Source organism: Calonectris borealis, chromosome 1, assembly GCF_964195595.1.
Source record: "Calonectris borealis chromosome 1, bCalBor7.hap1.2, whole genome shotgun sequence".
NCBI classification, from domain to species: Eukaryota; Metazoa; Chordata; class Aves; order Procellariiformes; family Procellariidae; genus Calonectris; species Calonectris borealis.
In genome coordinates, this window is record NC_134312.1 from 120,423,098 (window position 1) to 120,450,356 (window position 27,259).

Consider the following 27,259-nt stretch of genomic DNA (forward strand, 5'->3'; position numbering starts at 1 on the left):
AAGAGATGAAGACTGCAGGCAGAGTATGTATTCAGTTTCTCCCCACTTATCATATAGAGGAATAAAACCTATGTTGTTTCTCAGGAAAATCACGGCTATTTTTCCCTCTCATTTTTTCCACTTAGAATAAACCCTATGAACATATTACATGAATGGGAAAAGGAAAATACTAACCTCAACGTAGCTCAAACCTTAAAACCATTCCACCTATGACTCAGGCCTATTCTTGGTTGCTAATACTGCCCCTTCCTGGTCAATGCCATTTCATGCAGCAAATTCTCCTACTTTTTCTTTCAGATACGCGAAGTACAGCACTTCAGCTACAGGAAAAATTACCGCCATATCTTTCAGTATGCATGTGTGGCATGAGAAACCACGGGCACAATATCTGTTATTATTAGCACTATATGCATTTGTGGCACCCCTTATAAACAACCTACAGAAAAACACGCTAGCAAGGAAAAAATAATGACACCTAAGCACCAAATGAAGTTCATCAAGGACCAAGAAGGTTGCTGCAGCTACTGCTGTCCTGTTCGCACAGTGCAGCCCTGCAGAGTGCCTCGTACCTGTGTCCTGCGAGGGGCTGACGCTGTAGCTGTCGCTTTCCTTGTCCACTGATCCTGCTGGCCTGGGGGTGGGCAGCCTCCAGTCTGTGGTGAGGGTATGAGCTGATATGGTGGGGTGAGGTCTGTTGAGGGTCCACTGACTAGCGTAGCGGTTGCGAGCTGTGGGTCCGGTTTTGGCACTCCTCCTTGTGGTAGGATCTGTGATGGATAACAGAGAGGATCTTTGCCACTAGGCTCTTGAATTGATAAGGAAACAAGCCCTGTCAGAAGGGGATGGCCACTGAAACCATGTTGGTTAAAAAAACCCACAAAACATTCTTTGTGGAAAAAAAAATGAACAGTGAAAGTGCTGTTCATTACCAAACTGCTAACGTTTTTTTGAAATACCCTCTTTCTAATGAAACCATGCATTTTAAAAAGGATGCAGCTGAAGAGCTGAGAGGCCCACCAATCTCCTATGACACATTCATGATAATGAATGTGCAACATAATCAACATAAGCAGTTCTCCAGTACGAAAACCACTTTGCGACATGAAAGAGCACAAGGCAAGTAGATCCGGTGGGGGATTTCATACCACATCTCAAGTGAAGTCTAAGGTAAATTACCAGCGTAGATGTGCTCTCAGAAACACCCTACACCAGGTACCTGCCCTCAGTTTGTAAAAACATGTGCTTAGAAATGTGGTGATATGATTTCCTATTCTGGACATTTTACTAATACTTTTACTATATTATGGTATTAATCAGCTACAGATTCCCTATTTTTTTTAACAGGTAGCCAAGACATAAAACACAACCTGTAATGGTGCCATCAGAGTTTCAATAGGAACAGCTTCATAAAGGTTTGACTGTTTTAAAAAAAATTAGTAAACAAATACAATTTTCTTAAACTTTAAAAATCATCTGCTACTTGTTTACGGTCAGCAATATTTTATTTATTATCCTAGAGATAATATGGTGACCAAGGGAGTAAAAGCAAACTATCTGCCAAAACTGTCCTCCTTAATTTTGTTAATAAAAAGTTCTTCTGTAAAAGTGAGGCTTGTACTCCCTAACAAAGCAAGTGGAATAGAAAAATCATTATGTGGCAAACAGAAAGTGACTCTCTCTTCGGAGCTCCTGAAAGGATATTACTAACAATAGAGAGAAAGTGTATTACAAATGAAAAATTCAAATCTATTCAAATGTTCTTTCACATTCAAATGGTGAAGTTGTCAGTCTTTGAGGTAAGAGACTTTAGCAGAAGCAATTTAAAGAAAAAAACAACACCCAGATAATGACTCTGAGCATTGCTTCTGCCTAAGCATTCCCAGTAAGAATCTGTATTCTGCTGCTTCAAAAAACCAAGGTATTTATTTACAAATACCAGCTATGGTCTGATCTTTCTCCTGCTTCACATCTTCCCCCTACAGCAGTGGAAAAATTTGAACCTGGTGCCATTGGTAATTGATCCTCCTGGTAAGTGCAACACATAGCCGCCTCACATGGATAACATCCAAAAATGCACTTGGCATGACGTGACCAGCCTGTCAGTATAAACCACCGCTTGCACCAGCTGTGGAAAGTTGGCACGTGGCTGTCACGTAGCCAGAAGAGAAGAGCCTCGTGCCTGCTTCGAGGGAAGACATGAAGGACAGGAGGACAGGGCTGGTGGGAAAACTCTTGGCACGGTGCTGGGGCTGCTTGATCTGGAGAAGAGAAGGATTGGGGGGGTGTCATCAACGTATATAAAAACCTGAAGGGAAGGTGCAAAGAGGACAGAGCCAGGCTCTTTTCAGTGGTGCCCAGTGACAGGACCAGAGGCAATGGCCACAAGCTGAAACATGGGAGCTTCCCTCTGAACATCAGGAAACACTTTACTGTGATGGTGGCTGACACTGGCACAGGTTGCCCAGAGAGGTGGTGGAGTCTCCATTCTTGGAGATACGCAAAAATTGTCTGGGCATGGCCCTGGGCAACCGGCTCTAGCTGACCCTGCTTTAAAGAGAGGGGTTGGACTAGCCAGTGCCCAGGGATGCCTCAACTGTTCTCTGATCCCGTGACTCAGTAGGCTTTCGTCAGCAATTTGAAGGAGGCAGGAGAGCCTGCTGCCAGCAGGCAGGAGGTCGGTGCTCGTCCTGCTGAGCATGTGCTGAGCAGTAGCTCTGCACCAGCTGTGCTGTGCCTGCATAAGGGTCTCTGTAGCACAGACACAGTGAGCTCCAGAGCTGCCGGTGTGATGGAAAACAGCGCACATCTGGTGCCCCTGTTGTTAAGCCAGCTCTGCTGTCATATGCTGAAACATAACTGTAGAGAGCTGAGGTGAGCAAGGCAAAAGTTCATGGAGCATACATCTTTTATAAATAAATACAAAAGAACTAGAGAACAACTTTAAAAGTGCTGTAAGGGAATATTTGCCAATCAGTGAGCAGTGTGCTCAGGCGGGAGGATCCATAACCTCTGAGCCACCCGGCTGGGCACTGCACTGCTCTTCACACAGAAAGCTGCGGGTCTAAACAAAATCTCATAGCCTAGCCTCTGTCAAAGCTATATTAGTGTCTTAAATCCAGAGAACACAACCTAAAAGTCTCTGACCCAGCCCTGCGCACTGCTGCAATCAGATCTTTACGGCATAATAAGAGTGATGGCGGATTTCTATTTCCAAAGCTGGGCTGGACACAGACATAATCTCATACATGAGTTAAACCCCAGTTTAATTTGAGGGAAGTCTCCTCCTTACTTCAATGGATGGAAGCACATAACTGCATACAAAAAAGGGATTAGGAATGGAAGAAGCTGGTGCTATAAAATGCTGTGGTGTGGTACAGGCAGGCAATTTTGGGGTGGCACCTCTTTCTTTATGAGAAAAGACGGGGTTGGAAAACAATGGAGACTCCATTGGTTACTCAGACGATCTTGATCTGTCAACATGATAAAAATTATATGATATTTTTTGCTCTTAGTGAGCAGGCTAGCCAGCATATACATGAACTAAAGGAGCGAGACAAGAGTAGTACCAGAAAGAAAACAAAAGTCATATCTTGGCTCTTCTAACTCAAATGTCATGGCTCTCCACAGATGAAAAATGGTGGTACTAATCTAATCCTCAAGAAATAACTAGTCATAGCTTAACTCTATCAGAGTTAGAAAAGCAGCAAGATCAGGACTAGAACAACTATCATTTATAAAGACTGGGGTGGAAATGAAGATGAAATGAAATTTTTTCAAATAATCCACATTTTAGGTGATGCACAACTAAGCTTTCAGCATTTATGTTCACCAAACTCTCCAAGTAAACAAATTCTGAAACGATCAAGGGATAGAAATAATCCAAGAGATTTTAGAAAATACACACTGCTAGTGAACTATACTTTGGTAATATTCCTAACTCATAAGTATTCCTTCAATCTAGTGATTTTCTTTTCCATTTACATAGATATGGAACACATTCATGAGAGAAATTAAGAAGAATGGATTGCAGCAGTATATTAACTTATGATAGTATTTTAATCACTATAAGAATAACTCAACATGAATATACCTGGAAAAATAATTTACCATAATAACTACAACTGGAAATACAACTTTTTCAGAAAAGCAATAATGAGAAATGTATTTCTTGCCTGATGGAGAGGTAAGGAGGGAAGACGTATTTTGAAATACAATAAAGATTGATCACCAAGAAAGAATAAATTAGACACTAAAAGCCATTAAGCTAATTTACTCAATAAATTCTAGAAATTAATATCTAGCATGCATTTAGTTTAATGAAAGCCAGGTATGAATTATTTCAAATTACACCTACATTTCAGATACATATGCAATTTTTACCATATTGAATCACTAAATGCAATTGTATAAGAAATGTTCTCTGCTGACCTAAATAGATTTCTCTCAAGTTTCAGATTAAAGAAAAAACCTCATGAGGATACAAATGCAGGAGCACAGTATTCATTTTCTTATAGCTTTCTCCTCTCCAGATAACATATTCTCTTATATGCTTACTTGTTCCTGGCCGGGCATCAGAAACATCCACCAGTGGTCCCGTAGCTTGTGACACAGACTGGTAATGTACTGTGTGGGTGACAGTAAGTGACTTCTGCTTAGACGTCTCTCCAAAGTCAGCATCGGTGAGCAGAACTGTTGATCTGTCATCTGCAAGTAAAAAAACCCATCAGATAGATATTGAATAATGAATTTTGGGTTTGCCTTCATAAGAGCTTTACAGCCAGTCCCCAGACTTCTTTTCAGCTGAGTGCCACCACTGACAGTGGCAGCTCCCTCTTCTCTGCAGGGCTGAAGATGCTCTGAAGTGTGTACCACAGCTTGGGACCTTGTGGGTTTAAACTTAAAGTTCATACTAAAGAATAAGTGTAATTTTCATGTCTGTCTTTATGATTTCACCTTAGAGATGTGCAACTAAGACTGTTAAGCATCCTTCCAAAAAGCTAATTTGTGTGTAATTATTTTTGGCCCTAACTTCTTTCCTTCCCATCTTTTGAACACTGCCCTCTTCCCCTTCATTTTCAGAGAGCTCAGCTGAGCTTTTCAACAACATATTCAATTTATTTCTTTTTATTAACATAATTAGTAATGTCCTCAGTGAAATCACCCATGTCTTCCCAAAAGGAGGTCGTTAGGTAATGTTGCTAACTAACCCTCTACCAGTCCGCTTTTTCTCCACAGACAGAATATTGTAGAATGGATGCCCATGACCCAAGACAGTTCTTAGGGACCTGCTTATTTTCAAGCATGAGAGCACCATAGTGAAGTAAATGGAAATATACCTGCAGGGCAGCTAAGTATCCTTAAGTCCAGTGTTTTGCCATTCTGGAAGCTAAGGGCTAAGTCCTACCAGCTCTCTCTGCACCAAACCTCAGTACTGTAGGTTTGAAAAAGAAGCTTTGGGGAGCTTTATGTGAGTCGTATAAGTTTCACAAAACATAGTCAGTCCAGCTGACTATGGGCTCTCCTGCAGCTGCAAAGAAAGGTGTGAGATGAAGCCTGACCTTGGGAAGGACTGAGAAGAAAAAGTGAGCGCTGACCTCTACTGTTCTATGGTTCTGCTGCCTATTGCTTCCCTATGGGGTAGGATATATGCACCGAATTTCTACACAGACCTTGATCCCTGCAGAAAGCCAGTGCTATACAGCACTTTTTTTTTTTTTTCAGTTATGATCTCTGTATTGTATTTATTTTGCTCCAAACAGGAAGCTGGTCCACTTCATTGTGGAAGGTTGAACAGCAATAAATCTTCCACTGTCTCTGTGCTTGCAGGACAATTATTTGCATGATATCAGACTTTCTTTTGCATTCTTCACAGGCTTTTTATCCATTCCTAACAGTAATGAAAGCCACAAGAAGTTCCTGCTATGCTATGCTATGCTATATAGCTTTGTAATGTATTTCTAAGGGGACTGGCAGCAGCGGGGCTTCCGTGTATTTACTAGTCAGCAGAGGTTGATTCACTTCTTCTAAGCATTCCTGGTTTTGGGGTTTTTTTTAGCTTGACAAGACACCATTAAGGCGAAGAGTTCTGCACAATAACATAACTAGCATTTTTTACCCAAAGAAGGCCATAAATAGAATGAGCATTATGAAATCAAATTACTCTATCTCTGGCAAAAGACGAGCTCTTATTCAGGTTGGGAATAAAGCCTCTTGGCAGAAAACTATGTCCAAGACTGCCAAAGGGCCTGCTTATTCTGAGTGCTTTGTGGAGAGCTGGCTATTACTAAGACACTGATCGTATTGCTACAGTTAAGGCACTAACGGTATTTCCACTATAACCCCTTATTGCTCAGCAACTGTAACTCAAAAGTCTGGCCACAGTGTGTACCCATACGGTCACAAGATCAGGTTGCATTTTTATTCCGTTGAGATTTCAGACATCTTGTGTTTATTTGGAAAAAAACCCCAGCACCAAACAATTCTGTTTTTCATGACAGTTCAGCTATGTGCCAACCACATGAGAAATCTTGTTTTCTGTTGTGTGAAACAGTTTAGATTTGAATTTTGCATAGATACACAAAAGCTGAAAACTGATCAAAATGTTGAAATATCATTTGCTATAGACAGGTGGATACAATATGCAACGTGTAAGTTTTAGAAGTTGGCTGTTGCAAATCTTTAAATACTGATATTGTAGTTTCAGAATTTCATTTTCCTTATAAGTAATGCCAGTGAACCAACTGTCTAGTCAAAGCCAAAAGAGAAATCAAAATGAAAATCATAAATCTGCCAGTCTTCATTTACATTTTCTTCAAGAGGCTCTTCCCATCAGCTTCATTTTCCTAATGTCCTGCATTATTTTAAATACTGTACTGCGATTACTAAAAGCGGAAAATGATTCAAAGGGGAGAAAAAAAATCAGTTCAGTTTTCAAATGTTGCAAATTACTTTGTAGCTCTTTTTTCTTGATGTGTGCAGTGGCAGAAACGTGTAGGATAAAGGAAGTTCACCTAAAGTGCCTGTTACATTAACCAGTGAAAACAAGCCCAACAAGAGTTTACCAATGGTCTCCATCGTGTCCCTCTCCTCAATCAGAAGCTGTGCTCTGGGAATGTCTATGTGCATCCTCAGTGTTTGCTGCTGCTTATTAAGTGTATCCGATGTCCTGGTGTTCTTGCTAAAAATAAGAGAGAAGTGAACACATTAACATTTCAGCCTAAATGAAAGGATACTTGCAAACTTCCTAATTTTAAATCTGTCCAGCTCAAACAAAAAATAATCAGCAAAATACTCATACATATTATTTTTCCACTGTTCAGAACAAGTGCATGGTATTAATTTATTGCACATGACAAGCAGTTAGATGAACACAATGTTGAGGGATTTGGTCTATTCTTTATCAGTAGGGATCTCCTGAAAATTTCGTATAGTTTTCTTCAAGTGTTGTCATATAACGACATCAGTAAAAACACTTTGCAGGGTGGACCTTTTCTTTCATTCCTCATGAATATGAGTAAAGAAACACACAGCTGATCAAACAGGTTGGTAGGAAAATGATGTCTTGAGTAATTTCTAATTATTTTTTTTAACTTTTCATTATTTTTCATTAGACAAATTCCAATTATCACTAGAATTGATAAATGAAAAAGCATATTAATAACTAGGGATTCCATTAATAAATTGCATAGAGTAAATAAAGGTTTTAATCCCATTGATGTTCCAAGAATAAAATTGCAAATCTTGTTTACATTCATGGATTATTTCTAATTGATTGATGCAATATTCTAAAAAAGAACATAAAACAATTATTCTATCATCATGCAAATTGAAACAATTTCATTTTGAAGTTTGTGTACCAGAAAATTACTTCTTAAATGAGCTGTCTACCGAAAGCAAATGAAAATGGATAATAAAACTGAGTGCTACAATCATTTCTAGTACAGAGCTTGCACCAAGAAACCTTCAGACTGCATTAAAAACCCAGGAACTTTTTGCCCTTTTAGATGTAATTACTCTTTGGAGGAGATGAAATATTTGCAAATACTTCTTTACGCAGGGAGGTTGAGGAAAGTTAGGACAAATCAGCCAGTAGTGTGATCCAAGTGCTCAAAGTTCAAAGAGCTTTAAAATGCAAGTGGAGGCTCATTTTCTGGTGTAAAACTATTGAGTTACAGGCCAGTGAGTCTCACTTCTGTACCTGGGAAGATGATGGAACAAATCCTCCTGGAAGCTCTGCTAAGGCACATGGAGGACAGGGAGGTGATTCGAGACAGCCAGCATGGCTTCACCAAGGGCAAGTCCTGCCTGACCAACTAGTGGCCTTCTACGATGGAGTGACTACATCAGTGGACATGGGAAGGGCTAGTAATGTCATCTATCTGGACCTCTGTAAGGCCTTTGACACGGTCCACGCCTACAACATCCTTCTCTCTAAACTGGAGAGGTATGAATTTGATGGGTGGACTGTCTGGTGAGTGAGGAATTGGTTGGATGGACGTATCCAGAGGGTAGTGGTCAACACCTCAATGTCCAGATGCAGATCAGTGACAAGTGGTGTCCCTCAGGTGTCCGTATTGGGACCAGTACTGTTTAGCATCTTCATCAATGACATAGTGGGATCGAGTGCACCCTCAGCAAGTTTGCAGACGACATCAAGCTGAGTGGTGCGGTCGACATGCCTGAGGGACGGGATGCCATCCAAAGGGACTTGGACAAGCTTGAGAAGTGGGCCTATGAGAACATCATGAAGTTCAACAAGGCCAAGTGCAAGGTCCTGCACCTGGGTCAGGGCAACCCCTGGTATCAATACAGGCTGGGGGATGAAGAGATTTAGAGCAGTCTTGTCAAGAAGGACTTGGGGGCATTGGTGGATGAAAAGCTGGACGTGAGCTGACAACGTGCGCTCGTCACTCAGGCGGCCAACCGTCTCCTGGGCTGCATCAAAGGAAGCGTGGCCAGCAGGTCCAGGGAGGTGATTCTGCCCCTCTACTCTGCTCTGGTGGGACCCCACCTGGAGTACTACATCCAGCTCTGGAGCCCTCAGCACAAGAAAGACATGGAACTGTTGGAGCGGGTTCAGAGGAGGGCCACAAAAATGATCAGGGGGGTGGAACGCCTCTCCTATGAAGAAAGGCAGAGGGAGTTGGGGTTATTCAGCCTGGAGAAGAGAAGGCTTTGGGGAGACCTTATTGCAGCCTTTCAGTACTTAAAGGGGGCTTGTAAGAAAGATAGCGGCAAACTTCTTAGCAGGGCCTGTTGTGACAGGACAAGGGGAATGGTTTTAAACTAATAGAGGGTAGATTTAGACTAGATATAAGGAGGAAATTTTTTACAATGAGAGTGGTGAAACATTGGAACAGGTTTGCCAGAGAGGTGGTAGATGCCCCATCCCTGGAAACATTCAAGGTGAGGTTGGACGGGGCTCTGAGCAACCTGATCTAGTTGAAGATGTCCCTGATAATTGCGGGGGGGGTTGGACTAGATGACCTTTAAAGTTCCCTTCTAACCCAAACTATTCTATGATTCTATGATTCTATGATTCTGAAATAGCTGTAGATCACTCAGTTTAATTCTCCTTGGCAATGAATTATTGTTAATGGAATCAGCAGAGGACTATTAAGCTGCTTGATGATAAGCTCACTTCTTCCCTGAGTGCGGGCCTCTACATAGGAGATTGATGCATGTGTGATGAGCCCACATCCCTAGACAATTTGCTTTAACTTCCTGCTGTGTCTCCATGTGAGCAAGACCTAACTATTGCAGGCTTGGCGGTCCTCGTTTTTAGGAGGAATTTCCTTGTCACGTGGTCAGTAATTCTGCTCCAAATCCAAGAGTGAGATCTGCAAGGCACACAGGTACCCCTCTCTGGCTGATTCTCACCTTCTGGCTTTCTCTGTTCTTGCGGTCCCCAGCATTAACACTATCTATGCATATCAAACTTTAATGTCTCTGTCTTTACCTGGATGGTTAGGTGGTACTGTTGCCATCATGTACAGATGGATAGCTGAAATACATTCAAACAGCTACAACTGGTGCCTCATTTAATCATTATGGAAGCAAAATATCAGAAGAGCTACCCAAGGGCTGCCAGACTTTTCTCCATATATAATCAGTGGAGAATAGTACTCACAGTGTCTTATTAAGCACATAAATTTTCAAAGACATTTAGGATCCTAAATGCAGATAAATTCCTCACTGAAGTTCTCGAAGTCTCTGCAAAGTCTCTGCATGGATTAGATGCCACTCTCCTATTGGTTTCCACTCAAGTAAGAGAATCAGAGACTAATATATTATCTGCATGCCAAATATACTTGAATACATGCCCTTGAAAAGTTGGACTACTTTGGACTTGTCAAGATCATAGAGCAAACCTGTGATCAAGTAGGAAATTGAATTTTTGAGGTCCAATTTCAATTAATAATCAATAATCCAATAGTTATAGGATACATGCAATCAGATACATATAGAATCTGGGCAATACATAATTAAGTCTTATAAATGCATCATTGCACCCCTCCTCCGCTCACCAGGGACGCAGGAGACCAAGGGGTCAAATCAGACATCTTCCTCAGAGAATGCAGACCCCAGAATCCCAGTGAGAGCTAGAAGCTCTTATGCAGTATACGAATGCTCTATATTCCTACTATTGCAAAGTACTCAGCTGCACAGAAAGTACTGTTTGGACCACAGGGAGCAGGAGCACAATTCCCCAGGTTTGCAGTTATATTGCTCACCTGCCCAGAGAGAATTCTGAATCCCATTCCTGACATAGCTTTATGCAAAATACATGGAAGGTCCTTCAAGCCAGAACTGGAACCCAGGCCACTCTATATTCAGGAAAATTCCCTACTATGCTCGAGAGTTATGCCTTGTTTTGTGTGATCTGTCTCCTCGTCCTTACTGGTCTAATTAATTCTCCTGTATGCAGCAGCATGGTGACATGAGTGTCCAAACACAGAACAGGCAATTGGCAGTAGCAAGAGAGTTGCTGCTGATTAGCATGACATCTTTTTCTGGCTCAAGGAATTTTGAATTATTTTCTGCAGACCACAATAGCTCAACGTTCAGCTTATAAAAACCTAAAATGCCAACAGCAATTAAGTGCCTCTAGGACTTGGCAGTGAGGCAAAGATTTTTAGGGTTGCAATTTTGAAGTTTGGTGCCCCAGTATTTTCTAACCTAGGAATATTCAGGCATCAGAGTATTTAACAGTCTGGAGGATGAGAAGTCCAATGATTAATTCTTTACAGGGAGGAAACATATCTACTTATATTTTCCTTAACCTGCAGATATAAAATCCCAAACTTAAACAGTGCTATGGCTATTCTTTACCTGTCAGACCTTGTAAGGATCTGTGTATAATACAATTCATTGCCTCTGGTTCAATGAATCTCTCAGCTCCAAATTGTTAGAGACTGGGAGCCTGTCTGGGGAACGAGTCAGTATGCATTTGCTGTAGTCTTTTACTCTGCCAAGGTGTCTGCTTTTGGCCACTATGAAAGACAGATACTTGGGTACATGGGCCTTTGGGTCTGAGAGCTTTTATGTACAGTCTGTGGATAAATGGGCCTTTTTCCAGAGGAAGTACGATGTATAAGGTATTTTGAAAAAGTGTGCATAGTTCAAAGGATACCCCATTTAAAAAAATCTTTCTGGATCTTTAACAAAAAAATACTTACTTGAGTGACTGAAAATATCTCTATGCACAGGAGAGGGTTAAACCTATCAAGTTAATTATGTAAAGAGATTAAATATGTGTAAACCCAAAGTCATTCCGGGTCCTTGGCAGAGAGTCAGGCCACCTCACGGCTTCCTGATGTCTAAGCTGGTTGTTATAAAAACATATGGAAAACTAAATCTTGTAAGTAATCAGCCTGACAGAGGAATATTTGGGGAGAAAAGATTCCTCACCTTGTGTTCAAAATTAGAAAGCTCAGTCAATTGCTAAACTGATTCACAGTGAACTCTTACAAAGAAGTCGGCTGGACCCATGCTTTCATCCAAAAGAAATATAAAAGACCTGTGACTGTACAGCAGCAGGGATTTTTATTTGCGAATTTAAGGTATCAGCAACAAGTTGTGCAGATCCCATTAAACTGCTAACTTCTGGGGCTTATCCTGCTCCCCAGACATTTGACTTACACAGCCAAAGCCAGCATCTTTCAAAACAAAGACTAAAGCTCCATTCTTAATCCGCTTTACACTCACTCATAAAAATCTCCTCAAAGGGAAAAATACAAAAAGCTCTCTCCATCCCTCACACCTTCCTACCAAGCAGGGAATCATCTTTTCTGGTCTCTGTCCAATACTTAAACAGCAAGGTGCAACCCACAGCGTACCCTCTTCCTTGATATTTTTATCATAGCAGGTTTTGGTGAAATCTAAAAGATAGAAAATATCAGGCGCTTTTTAATATGTGACTAGTGCTTTGGAGAAGGCTTATTATCCTTTGGTTATTAACATCCTAAATCTTCAGGAATATCTCGTGATGGTGGGTAGCTCAGGTTTCTGTTGGAGGTATTTCACAGAAATGACAGAACATTTAGCCTGTAGAAAGCAGGCTCCCCAAAACAGCATCACTTTGAGAGCTCCAAGTTATGACGTGTCTGCAAATGTTGCCTTTGTTCACACTTTCAGAAAAGAAATATAAAATATGACTGTTTAATAAAAACAAGATTATTTGTTAATAAATGAGATGGGAGAAACTGACTTGACGATCATATGTCAATGCTGGTGGGAGGAAAAGCAAAAAGAAGTGGTGACAGATGAGTTACCTAGAAAAACAACTCTGAGCTAAAGGCTGGGAAGGAACCTGACTGCTCTCTGAGTGCATCAGGCAGGGATGGCAAAAGAAGCTCTTTAATTTGAAGGTCAACATCGGCAGAGGAAAAAATGGGTCAAAACTGGGCACTTACGTTGGCAGTTTAGTTTTCTAAGTGTCAGAGTAGCGAGGCTCTGAAATGGCCTTGCAGAGGCAGTGACAAGACTAGTGAAGCTAACCAGGGTTAAGGCAGAGGTTCACCAGTTATTGCAGAGGTGTTATGTGTGGTTGTCACTGGGACTGAATATCTTCATCCAGGAGTTTCAGTCAGTCTGTGCTGGGTTTCTTTAGGGAACAGACTTGCTGCATATGTTAATCTGTGCTGTTTTCTGCAACACCGAAAAATATCAGAGCATATCTTCCTGAAGTTGCTTAAACCTGCAATCTGCTGCTAGCAGGGGTTTCTAACTGGCAGATAGGAAGGGTATGACCTGACCTGCATGACCATTCTTGTTAACATCAGTGGGACTATTCAGATGTCTTTGCAGACTGATGGCATAGAGCTGAGTTTACACTAAAACCATTTGTCACCATGTCTTTGGTAAGTATATTCTTACAATAGCAGGTGAAGTTTATCACGGGTGAGGAAGTTTAAAGTATGGTTCATTTGGTAAAATATCTATGACATTCTCAAATTTGTTGCTTAAAAATACAAAGATTTTCTAGCAAACCAAAACTCATTTGAACTTAAAAATAATCCCTTGGTGATCCCATTTTCAAATATATGCAGCAGTTTTAAAGTTCAATATTTTCCCCAGACAAAACAATAAACATTGAAGACATGAAATTTCCATCTTTGAAAGAATTGTGGTGCCAGAATAGTCATTCTGTTGCAATTCAATGACTGAATTAGATTTCAGGATGCTGAGCTGATGGAACAGAACTGAAAAATAATAAATGGATTTACCTGCTCTTCTATACCTTTGGGTATAAGCAATAGTGAATTACATAAATATAACTGTAAAGTTTAGAGATATTTGCATCGAGGCACTTACTGCCTTCAATCAGATGATCTCTGAAGAGCAATTACTTTGGTACATATTATGAAAATGTTTTTCTGAATAGGAAAAATGTCCAAACAGACCTACATAACTTCTACAATTTAATCTACTAACACAAGAGTTCTCAGATTTTTACCGTTGTATTCCCTCACAGATACTGTCCACAAATTGTCTTTTTTCTTCCATTTCTGAGCAAGTCAAATGGTGTGTTTTGAAAAAGGATTTCGGAATAGAAGGTTTACTTCTCCGTTTGTCCCTATAATAACTTTTAAATATGATAGCATAGTTGACAGACATTTTTCAATTTAAAAACATTAAATCTATTCTTACCTCATAAGCATTTCAGCCAAACTCTTTGCATCTAGAAGAAAATAGAAGAAATGTCATCACAATGAAAATCTATTTGATAGATGGATTATTAGGAAGGAAGTGATTTGAATCAGCCATTTGTAAGACCACTGTTGTTTCTCAGATCAGTGGCAAGAATAAAATAATCTCTAAAAGTCCCTACTTTGGCAGAAACTGTATTTCTGCCCCAGATAGCCCTGTTTAATTCCTCAGTAGCACCAAAGATGCTTAGAGAAGTACAAGCTAGCATTGGCTTAATTAGAAAAAACTATAGAATCTTATTAGAAGTAGGAACAGTTTAACGAATAATGGGGATCTCTGTTCCTTCTTGCCATGGTTAGCAAGTTAACAGGTAGGAAGGAAGAAAAGGCAAGAAGACAGAAATGTTGACATCCGTCTCTGGGCAGGAGCCAAACCCAAGCTGGATGAGCAGTTGCCAACCTGCCATTTCCAAACCAAACCTGACTGCATGGAGGTCTGAGCAAGGGAGGTCTCCAAGGAGTCAACTTGTTTGGTCGCTCTCAAATGTGAATGCTTTTCCACTAGCAGTAATTTAAAACTACTGCTGGGTCTTCAGAGAACAGTCTACATACAAAACAGGAGGTGGCTTATTCCCACATGGATCAGCCCTACAAAACAAGAGGTGGCTTATCCCCATATGGATCAGCCCTACAAAACAGGAGATGGCTTATTCCCACATGGATCAGCCCTGCAAAAAAAAAAAAAAAAATTCCTCCTGTTGTTGTCATTGCTGTTTTTATTAGCATAAAATCCTTTGGGGATATAATTATTCTGGTACTTATCAGATCAAAAGACACAGCTGAAGGTTAGTTCACCCAGTGTTCTTCAGGTAGCTTTCTGTAAAACTTAGACAGCTATGCTTTGTTCTCCTGCAGTCTGCTGCTAAACAAACTCACTTAAAAATGCTGACTCCAGAGTCCTTAAATGTATCACACAGCAACAAAGCAGCCTTTTGTGCAACCAAGTGAAGCAAATCTGAGAAGAAAAAAAATTCCAAGTTCTAAGTCTTCAAGCAACTCTCCTGTTGTGTGAAACTTTAAATTTCTTCTTTTATGTGCTGCTGCTTGTAAATCTACCAGCACCTGCCATTTACTGAATTTGTCTTTGTTTTCTCCATGTCACCTTTTTTATTCCTTAATCACCTCTTGGGTCTCCTACACCTACTACAATTTCCTTGCTTGTGATCCTATTAAATATCCTGCCTTTAAAATTCAAAGGATGTGGGCAGAAACAAACCACCATCTTAATGCATTGCTCTGACTACATTTGTATTCATTTTTAAAAGGAATGGACAAAGGGCTCTTTTTGTTCATAAAAAACCTCAACAAAAGCCCTTCCATCCACTTTCTACATTCTGTTTCTCTGACATTGTGCCAGCTTGCCTGTCCTAAGCTTTATTCCTCACCTGCTACTGGAGAAGCTGAAATTCTGTGCTTCCTCTAGGTCTGTTTACTCCACTCCTTTCTGTTTAACCTTCACTTATTCCTTTTCAGCACAAAGCATGGCAGATTCCTGGTGGATGGAAGGACTCTTCATCTGAGATGTCCCATCTAATCCAAACAGTGCTTCATTTAGGCACTCAGCCTTTTTATTTTGCACTTTGTTTGGGATTGCCTTTTGCTGTTAACACTCTTATAAGTGGTACTACGTAGTAGATGACAACGTCTTTATCATCAGTCATAAACAAAACTACCACTGCTGCTGCTCCCAAATGCCATCAGAGATAGTTTTGTTACTGACTTCTAACGACCCAGGAAGGGACCCAGTTCTTTTGAAGAACACACAAAAAAAATGAAGCTCTGGTTCCAAATCATGTTTTTTTCAGCAAACTTTATGATGCTTCTTGTTGTTCTAGCAGCACTAGGATCATGAATAGACTATGCACACATTCTCCCTCTGGCACATATAATAAAGGTGATTTAACGTGCAAATATTGTTTTCATTCAGCTAGCAGCTTTTGTGAAGCAATTGCTGCCTCCTTAAGTGAAGGCTATGGATACTTGTGCAAGTAATTCACAACTCAAGAAAAGCTGAAGGGACAAAGTTGAAGGTTGCTTGGCCCAATGTTGTCCAGTTTGCTTTTTAGATTTGTTTACCAGGATTAAACGACAAACAACCTCCCTCACATGTTCTCAGATACTGCACAGCATATAGCTGAGTTCCATGCTGCATCTGGAAAAAATGTTATGTTCTCACCATTAAATGTATGTGGCACATATTCAAATGCTCATTAACATATAGGCATTCTTGGTCAAAGAGATGCAAAGGAGGTTGTGCATAACATGAGGCATCATGCAAGATCATGTTACATATCAAAAGCTGAATGAGGAAGTATTGCAGAAAAAAAAGTAACTTCATCAGCAGGGTTTAAATGTACTAATTATTCAAGCAGATTGTTACAATGGTCGGCAGTGTTACTGTAGTTAATGATGGCTGTACTGGGCACACAGGTTAGTGTAGGACTGGACCAAAACAAATGTCCCAAGAAGATAAGGGATCTTATGTATCTGCCAAAGCAAAACCCAGAAGCCTAAAAGCAACTGAACATGATAACAGTGTGTCCAAAACATCAGACACAGGAGAAATGCTAGGTTCAAAACAAATGAGCATAGACTACAGATTGCATTCGGTAATAAGAATACTTCATAAAATGAGTCAGTAACCCTGCCAGTGTCCTATCTCCCAGCTTTCAGGTGGGGAAAACAGGGCTCAGGGAGGCCATGAACGGCAGAGTGAAGGGGGCGATCTCCCGCTCCAGCCAAGCGTCACCCCATGCCTTAGTGAAAAAAGCAAACTGCTTCTCACCATGGGTTTGACGCATGACTGCACTGACAGGCACCGACCCAGCAACAGCCCTCACTTCCATTTGCTGGGGCAGCCGTCTTTAAAATTCTTAACACATTTAGCTTGCCCCCTGGGAAATCAGGGGCCATGATACAGTTTTAAATTGCATGCTGCCACTTCTGAACTATCATGCCGTGCTGATACTTTCTGCTTGGATTAAGGTGAGCTGGACTTAAAAACAAAGGGAAAACTATTACGGTAGTAGTGGAGCTAGGTTAATAGTAAGGAGAAAGAGTGGCAAGTCATCAGGTTTCTATGTTATAATATATGCTGACCTACTGAATGGCTGCATGAACTCCAGCAGTCAATTGACCTTCTTGTGACCTGACCTGTGGAACTACTAAACTGGGCAAAAATCAGGGTTTTGCTGAAAACTACAGAGGAGAAATAAATCATACTGGGCATGACACAGGAGGAAGACAAGGTTTACCTGTTACTACATGCTAAAACAAGGAGTAAAAAGATTAAGAATGGAGAGACTGATGTTCTTATGCTACATTTTATCCCACAGAAACTGGAACCACAAACCCATTTCTATAAGCACAGATACAAATGTTTGCATGCAGAAGGTACTGCAAATAAATCTGCAATTCCCACTCTTCTTTGTCAAGCAGGTTCAAAGAAAACACATCTCCTGGAGCCACAAAAGCAAGAATTACGTTTGTAACTTGTATAAATTCTTTCAGAAGGTCCCACTGTGGAAACTATTATTTCTGATGTAGACTAGAGGAAAGTCAGTGGTGGAATCCTAATTTAGGAAAAATGAGTCCTGTGCCTCAAAGAAACCCCACCAGGTGATACATAACAAGTGATAATGACAGGATTTCAATTTCAAAACTAATTCAGATGAAAGTTGAACAGAACAACTACTAGAGGAAAATATTTTTTTTTAGGTACGAGATCAGGTTTTGCACACAGGTTTTTTTTAGAGAACTTACTAAGGAGTTCTCTGGAATGGCAATCCTGATTGTCAATAAGACTTTTAGATCATGAAGTAACCTCCAGAAGAGCAGAAAATGGCTAACACAGGATCAGTGTTCAAAAAGAATGAAGAAAAAAAATCTGAATTACTGAAGTCCTATCAATCTGGTCTTGGCAATGAGCAAAATGATGAAAAAAATGGAATGAAGCTTAATGAAATGAATTAAAGGAGATGGAATAATTGAGGCCAATCAATATAGGCTTGTGGTCAATCAGTCATGTCAAACAAAGTTGATTTTTTAAAAATGAGATTAAAATTCACTGAGAACTGGTGACATTGAAAAAACTCTCACTGAGATATGATTAAATAACATTAAAATATTATATTTATATTTCTCTAGAGCAAAGTTTTGGTACCTCAAAATATTTTAATAACAAAGTAGCATAATGCAAAAAATTAACACAGCAGCCATTTTGCATATTCAAGACACAGGTTTAAGAAGATGATCATTGTTTAGCATTCCTTTTCGTCATGCACCATGGGACATCACACCATTCGCACTTCTATCAGTGGTCTGGAGTAAATGAAATAATGTCTGGTAAAAGTTTGAAAATGATACAAGAATTAGGTGGCTAAAATATAATGAAAATGCCAGGTCACTAAGGCATAACAATCTGGATCATCAGGTAGGCTAGCCACAAGTTAGCAATGTATCTGTATTAGTATAAGGTCATAAATCAAGAATACAAGCCATAGCTATACAATGGAGAATGTTACTCTGTTGCACTGTCATCAGGGAATTGTCAGATGATCTCAATGGACAAGATGTTAAACGCAAATTCTTAGAATAATGCTGTACCCAAAAAGGTGATCCTTGCAGATATAGACAGAAGACCATAAAGGGAAAGAAGATCTCAATCTGATGCTGATATTTCTGTTGCTGGAATACTATGTTAATTTCTAGCATACACAGATGAGCAAAGCTATCTGAAGATTGCAAAGGGACCAGATAAAAGCCTTGAAATTAATAAATGCTGGGAAAACTACAGAGAAAAATTAAAGAAGATTCATCTGTTTCATTTACTAATGAAAACATTAAGAAATTCCTTGGTTACCACCATGTAAAAGGAACATCATCAGAGACTAAAAATATGATACAAAAAAGAACTTCAGTCCCTGTATAGCAGACAGAAGTATAACAAGACCAGATGGCTGGGATGTCGAGCTGTAGCTTGACAAATTCATATAAGAAGTGAGACGCAACTTTTACAGAAATGGTAGTTAAATATTGACGATTTTTATCAAAAGTACTGATGAATTCTTTGTCACTGCCTATGTTTAAGTGAAGATCAGATATTTTTCTAAATTCCTATATTCTGAGAGGAAATAATTCAGAAAAGTCTTATGTTATGCAAAAGCCATACTGGCCAGTCATCATCAGCCTTCCTTAAGGGACTGTAACTCAAGGATCTATGAATACTTGTAAATTAAGCATGAAAAACTAGATGTGCACAGCTATCATTTCCTGGAGCCAAGGAGCTCAAAATACCCTACTCGTTATGGGATGGAATTCCACAGTATTTCTGAGAAGATAAGATAACACTTTCTTCACCATTTTTTTGATGAAAAAAAAATGCACAGAGGTAAATGGCTTAAAAGATTTCAAATGAGAATGTTGTTATACAAGCTAAAGCATCCAGATGCCCTGACTTCCAGAGCTGTGTATGAACCATAAGACTAGTTGTCCTCTTTGATCTATGAATTTGCCCATACCTAAGAGCCCTGTATCTCTGTCTTTTTTTTGCAAAAATATCCAAAGTATTGTTACAAAAGACAAAATGAGACCCAAAAGAGAGACGAGTAGATGCTAAGGTGAGATGGAATACACAGGGTTGGCCCTGGTTTTAATATTGATCATGATCATATTTTGGTTAAAATACAAATAACTAAACAATGTGTTGGCTCTTGGAAACTATTAGATTTATTTTGCAGATGACAAATCACTTTACTATTTAGTCAGTGTTTGATTTGAAAGGCTTTTTCCTAAATACCTTCAGTGTAAGGTCTGCTGTCGTGTGCTAATGCAAAACCTACAGAGCCAAGTGCAGAAGTGGCAGACTGCAAGGGACAAAAACCTGGCTGTGGCTCAGCCAGGGGTATTTACTGGAAGATTGATAGAGTTGAATGAATTCACAGATCTAAAACTTACTTACATAGCAAACACCTGAATTTGAATAGGATTCAGATCAGCGACAATGAAGTGTCAGTGAACAATGAAGTGTTGTTGTAATAGTTTTGTTATAACACATCATAGGGAAAAAGATGTGGTAACAAATCTGAGAATATCTGGCTATGTTTTCTGGCCTGCTAACATGTGACTACTTTCATTTTATGATTCGGGAATCATGGTTTGCATCTGCTGGAAAAAAAATTCCCCCATCTTCAGAACATCTGATTTTACCCTTTGAAGAAAATATCATTTTAGGTTATTGAGACCATTCACAAGGGCAACAAACAACAACAAAAAAAGGAAAACAAACACATACCAACACATGAGAATTATTTTCCTTTCCCCATGCAAAATAATATCAATGGATACAAGAGTCTTTTTTTAGAAACTTACTACCAAATGAAAAAGAAGGAATTTCTGTAGAAAACACATATGCTTTGTTGCCTCATGTCTGTTATGTATTGCAGGAAAATGACACCAACCGGGTATTTAACAGTTTGGTCACATGCAGCCCCACTTGTACTGTCATGTTCAGGGAGTATGCATATGCAGAAATAAGGGCCACAGGTCTCATCTTACCTCGCAGCCTCTTCAGTCGCTGCTCCCTCCTCCTCCTCCGCACGACCAGCAGCATCACAAAAAGCAGCAAGACCCCAACCAAGATACAGGAAATGGTCACCAGCATCTTTAGCCCTTCGTTGGTTGCCAGCCCTTCCTCACTTTGCACAACTGACTTAATGAGTGGAGGGATTGTACCTGGAAACAGTGTCATGATATTAGATGCCTATTAATGAAGACAAAAGATTGAGTTCTCAGGGAATATGGCATGTTATGTGCTTCAGCTGCATGCAGAACATTAAGAAGGATTTGTCATGTTCAGGGTGGATGCTATCTTTGCATGTGTAATGGCCACACACACGTATCCAGTCACACTGGTAACAAGGTACTGACTGCAGGGACTCATAGATTATCAGAAATCGAGAAGAGGTGCATTCATTGATGAAAAACCATGCCCATTATACAGTCAAATACTACAATTAATTTTAAGTCATATTAAATCTTTACAAAGCTATAAGAGATCTCAGAATTACTACCTATGGGTAGTATGGGAAATAGTATTTCCTTACAATGGGAAAATAGCACTGCTGTGACATATTCATACTTTCTGCTGGACTTTTCTTTGTAAGGAACGTATTTGACAAAGTTCATTTTGTGCTACATTGTCGTGGTTTAACCCGGCAGGCAGTCAAATACCACACAGCCACTCGCTCACTCTCCCCCGCCCCCCTCCAGTGGGACGGGGGGAGAATTGGAAGGGTAAGAGTAAGAAAAACTTGTGGGTTGAGATAAAGACAGTTTAATAGAACAGAAGAAGGAAAATAATAATAATAATGATAGAGTATACAAAATGACTGATGCACAATGCAATTGCTCACCACCGGCGCTGATCGATAACCAAGTAGCAATCACTACTTCCTGGAACACGCCTACCATTCATATACTGAGCATGACATCACATGGTATGGAATACCCTATTGGCCAGCTGGGCCAGCTGGCCCGGCTATGTTCCCTCCCATCTTGTGCACCTGGCAGAGCATGGGAGCTGTCCTTGACTAGCAGGGTACTTAGCAACAACTGAAAACATCAGTGTTATCAACATTCTTCTCATACTAAATCCAAAACACAGCACTAGGAAGAAATTTAACTCTATCCCAGCCAAAACCAGGACATACATACATCAGATGAATCCTTTGCACAGAAACATTCTTATGTCATGTCTTAGGGGTGCAGCAGTGATATTGATCTGAAATTCAGATAGCCAACCTGATGCTGATTTGCTAAACAGTGTCTGACATTGTACTCATCAGTAAAACAGGAGAGTAACACTGGATAGAAACAATCAAATTTTGAGAGTGAAATGAGGGAAATGAATCTACAAACTACTGGCATCAGCAGGCAGCTCACTTTTTCATTTTGGGACATATTTGCATTTTGAATATACCTGGCTTCCTAGTGATATATAGTACTTGAAATTTTCAATACTTTTTTCCTTTACTTCTAAAGGACGTGAGAAGAATGCAGTACTTTCTTTGGAAGGCTGTTTATTCATGGAAGGCTTCTCACTTATTTCCTGATTACTATTAAAGTGCTGAATGCAACCACAAATGAGGCTATAAAATGCAGATTTGTTTGAAACGGGTAGAAACATGCAAGTATTGTGAACTGTGATGACTTTTGATGGAAACTATTCAATTTTAACCAGCTATTGAAACATAAAAGTGGCTACTTACTTGCTAAAAGGTTAGGAGGGTGAGATAGAAAAACAGGCACATCCTTTTTTTACATTTTAATTGCTGGATTGTGTGATATAGTTATATCTCATTATGTACCATACAATATCAGAAAAAAACCCTGTGATATGATGCAGTACAACGTGAGCGCTACCACAGTGAAAATGTAGAATTCTAAGACGTGTTTTTTCAGAACAGCTATTTGAGTTGCATATAATGAGAAGAGTAGTTCCCTAAAGGGATGGAGATAAACAGAAAAGCTACGACCATCCAAATCTATACCAGGTACTTCGGAAAATTTATTTTCTTACAATTGCATTTTGAATATTTTTCTACTGTTCCATTGCAGTTCTTCCCCATAATTTTTCTTCTTTTTCTAATTTTCCATTTCTTGGAATAAACACACAGCAGGATTTTTTCATCTTCTCTTAACTGAGATACAGTTTTTACACTACTCTAAAGGCAAAAAAAATGATTAGATGAAGAAATGGAAAGAACTTCAGGCTCCTGAAGGTAATACTTATAACTGTCTCTAAATCCTCCTAACCCCCCCTGAATACTAAAGGGCCAAATTTTGCTCTGAATTAAAGTCACAGAGACTATTGGCTAAGGACCATTGGCTTCAATATTACCTAAAATTATGTCGTGCTCTCCTTAATACTTTGATGCAAAACAGATTAAGAGTGGCCTAAATTTCAGTTAAACCTTAAGTGTTTAAGTAAGTGATTATCATTTTCCATAGCTCTTCCAAGTAAAGTGTAAACCTCATAACGCTATATACAGGCAGTACAAGCTTAATTAAAAAAAAACCGTACTGCAAGTTTATATATTCTTCACGTTATCCATTTGTGAATATTCAACAATTGTATTAGAAATTACCAAAAACTAAACCTGCTATTCTTTGAGAAAACACCATTTCAACATTTGTTGTCATTCTAGGTGTTGGCTAGAAGTGGAATAGTCAAAGCTTTTCTCAGACAAATTGGGAGCTTTTTTTTTTCCCCAGGTCAATTCACCATCATCCTTTGTTAGCCTGCTTTACTGGTGCTTCATAGAAGTTGTAATTTGAATGTCTCTGACCCCATTTTCCCCTCTGTTGAAGCCCTTCCAGCATCTCCCATTGCACCTTGTGACTTCAGGACTACCAAGCTTTTTCTTGTGTCCTAACTGTTCTTCATGGTAGGAAGTGCCCTGGTGGGCTAGAATCAATTAGCATAGTTTAGAGCAGCTACCAAGCTGCTCTGATTTAATGTCAGGGCTACTGAATAGTTGATCTCTGATTCAGGAAGCTCCTTTGCAGCACTACACATTACAGCTGCATGGTGCTAAAAATATCTCCTTAAGTATTGAGTGCCAATGTTCTGAAAAACAAGGGGCAGAAAGGTCATAAAATCTGTAAGCTGAAAATAGTTAGCGGTAATATCTGTGAATAGAAAGCAAAAAGTTGCACGTAGATCTGTCATTAACCTTTTGATCTAATTCACCACGAAGAGGTTTCAGGTAAAGGATACTTAGCCATGATATTTCTCAGGAGCTCTATCACAGATAACAATCAGCTATTGCAGTCCAAACAAAATGACAGAAAGACAGTGTAACTCAAGGATTTCTACAAAGTTTACAAAGGGTTTATCTTAAGACTGCTAAACCTCCTAAGCTTGCTCTTAGCATTTGGTATCCTACAACTTTCATACACATATTATCTAATCTTCAAAGTACTATCCTTGTATCTGTTTTATCCTAAGGGAGCTGTGACCTCTAGAAGCTGGAAGGCACTAATCTCACATCACAAGGCGAATCAATGGTAGAGGCAGGGTTAGCACTCAAAAGCAGAGCTGGCCAAAAATTTCCACTGGCATGCTTTCTGTAAATGAGAAATTCACTCTCTATGAAAGCAAAAATTTCTACATGAAGTGTTGATAGAAAATGTTGATTTCTAATCAGACACTATTTTCCAACTCTGAAGTGCCTTAAGCAGTGCCTTAAGCCTATGCAGCTTACCGAGGAACAAATTAATAGGGAGCTGGGACACTGTCGGGACAAATTTTGCTTTAGAAGCACTGAAATAGTTCTTCTATGAAATCCCTTATGTGGGAATAGACTATCTACATTTTGATTAATGATGATAATAATAGCAATAATCAACTTATCATTTTAGTTCTGCATCAAATATAACAAATTCAGAAAACTTGAAAACTGAAATTTGCTTTTCCAACTATGTTTTCCTCTCTTAACCTTGCAGTCAGTATTTGACATCATGCTGCCTCTCTAAGGCACCATATAGTTCTGGCAAAGCATGCTTGACAAACACCACCATCAATGCCATAATTGAGAAATTTTCTAGCTGACCAGAAGCAGTGGCCCAGGAAATTTAATGCTACAAATATTTTTATTGTTTCATTTTCTCACTTTTAAAGTTGTCATACAGCAACACCCAAAATCAAATGGCGTGCAGGTCACAGTATGTGAAACCAAGGTAAGTATCATCACCTAACCAAAACGCAGAGCCTGACAACATTTCAAATCAGTTCATTGTAAGCACATTTGATTTCACTGCTATCGGTGGGAGTTTAAGGCTCTGGACCTGCATTTTCATATAATCTCATTTTAAGGTATCTTTGCCCCAGTCATATATATGTAATAGTAATTATGGATGTAAAAAAAAAAGATCACTGAAAGTTGGATGCTGCCTGTAGAAAGATACTGGAAAGAAAAGAGGATAGGCTAAGTAAAGTGGCAAGAAATTAACTCATAATACTTGATACGGTTATTATTGATAACATCTATATTGCTCAGTAAAACAGGTCCTAAGTCTACCTGGCAAGACCTGGCAGCATTTGTATAACAACTACTTGGATCTTGGTTTCCAAAGTGCTGAGACAAAATCTTTCTCTTAATTTTTTAGAGTGTCTGAAATAATGTGAGGACTGTGAGGCAGCTTACCAAAATGACATTTTCACAGAAAAACATGAGGGGATGTGCTATTTGCAAAAGGGTAAGCCATGAGGGCATGTGTCATTAATTATCTGCAACTGATGAATATCTAGCGCAAAGACTGGGATAGTGTTAGAGGATGTGTAAGATGCAGAGGTTTAAACTCTGCCTGATTCATATCCCATACTTTTGACTGGGAATGGTCCCTGTTGCTTGCTCTTCCCTGTGCCGAACATAGGTATTATCCTGGAGAGTGCTGGTTTGTGTGGGACAAAACTGTGTCAGGGAGATGTGTTACCAACACAGAGTTATGAACGATTAACAATTTGGTGCTGTCGCTGGACAATTATCAGTTCTTGTTCGAACTTATCCACTAGTCATGTTGTTTAATCTAACAGTGCAGATGTTGCCAAGTGATTGCACAATACAGCACAATATCCCTGGCAACACAGCAACATATTACACTGGATGTCTCCAGAAAAGCTCTGGCAATTCACACTAGAGCAATTCAAGAGATTGCCATCTGTAGCCATCTGTATTGCCTTTTTGCCAGAAATACAGCCACTTCCCACTATAGAGTCAGCAGAAGCACACATGTGCCACCATCCTTTCAATAAATATGCCGGGATACAAGCTGGAGCGTCTGACAAATTGGCGTGTTTGCTCTTGCCCTCATGTTCTGGCTTTTGCAGGGTGGGCAGTAATGCCGGGCAGAAGGGCAGGATGCAACAATTCCTTCATCCCCTGTGCCCTGCTGCTGGGCATGACAGAGCCATCTGTCACGGCCATTAGTTTCACTTTTCCCTGTGTGTAAATAGGGATAATAGCATTGCCATTGCTTTGCCCTTGGAGGATGTTGTCCCGAGGCTTTCCCGGAAGACAAGCTAGTAAGCTGCTCTGTTGTGTCACATAATGGGTTTTGAGCTGTGTCACAAGGACATTGCATGGAATAGCAATGAGGCCAGTCACTGCTGTGAATGGCTGCAGGAACCAACGGTATGGAAGACAAAAATTGCATGGAAGAGATGCATGAAATACTACCAAGTGCTTCTGTGACCACTGGAACAAATGACACCTGGTGTCCTATGGTTACATGTCTCATGGTTGATTGACTTTGGTGCTGGAGCTTTTCCTCAGTGAGGACAAATAAACAATTCCTCTTTTCTGCCTGGCAGACTATTGTCATGAAGTCAGTAAGCACTTTACATCTTTGAGACTGTTACCCCTCTGTCAGCATGGCTAGCAGATTCAAAAAGGGTTTTATGGGGGAAAAAAAGAAAGAAAGACAAGCAAAAAAATCACATAAGAAACTAGAGTAAAAACCGTATCTCAGACATGTAAATAAAAAGATATACTTACTGCCGTCATAATTGAGTGTTGCAAATTTGGCTTGTTTCTCTGCACAGCCAGCGCTGTTGCATACTCTCATTTGCAGTTCGTACCAGGTTGCCTCCTGGAGGTCATACAGTATGTAGGACTTTGACAGAGATGTCCGCTGAGCAGTTGTCCAGACTGTTGTCCCAAATGGCCGGTACTCCAGGGTGAAAGAGGTGATGGGGCAGCCACCGTCGTTCCAGCCTATCAGGTTCAGCCTCACTCTCGTGGTGTTGATACTAGCAAAGAGCTCTTGTTCCTTCGAAAACTGTGGCTCTAGAAGCAATGATATGTTTTAAGTGAAGTGCTTAAGTATTACAGATATAGGACTCTCAAAAATATAAAATCAAGAGAATAATTTCTAGGACAATCCTAACTTTATCTTAAACTCAATGTCTATATATTCGACCTTTTCCCCCCTCTTCTTAAACGTTCTTTTCACACTTTGTGCCAGACTCACAAACCTAGATTTTCAAA

General features: G+C 39.8%; 1 protein-coding gene across 2 annotated transcripts in view; it reads right to left on the reverse strand.

Moving 5' to 3' along the window:
* The window catches only part of DSCAM (DS cell adhesion molecule), a 390,627-nt gene that overhangs the window by 29,890 nt on the left and 333,478 nt on the right, over window positions 1-27,259 (reverse strand). For both annotated transcript variants that reach the window (XM_075172878.1, XM_075172887.1), the window contains exons 24-29: window positions 26,768-27,058; window positions 20,766-20,942; window positions 14,152-14,182; window positions 7,062-7,177; window positions 4,555-4,704; window positions 570-767 (exon numbers count right to left, since the gene is read on the reverse strand). In XM_075172878.1, the coding sequence (XP_075028979.1) occupies window positions 570-767; window positions 4,555-4,704; window positions 7,062-7,177; window positions 14,152-14,182; window positions 20,766-20,942; window positions 26,768-27,058 (963 nt within the window). The remainder of the gene's footprint in view (window positions 1-569; window positions 768-4,554; window positions 4,705-7,061; window positions 7,178-14,151; window positions 14,183-20,765; window positions 20,943-26,767; window positions 27,059-27,259) is intronic.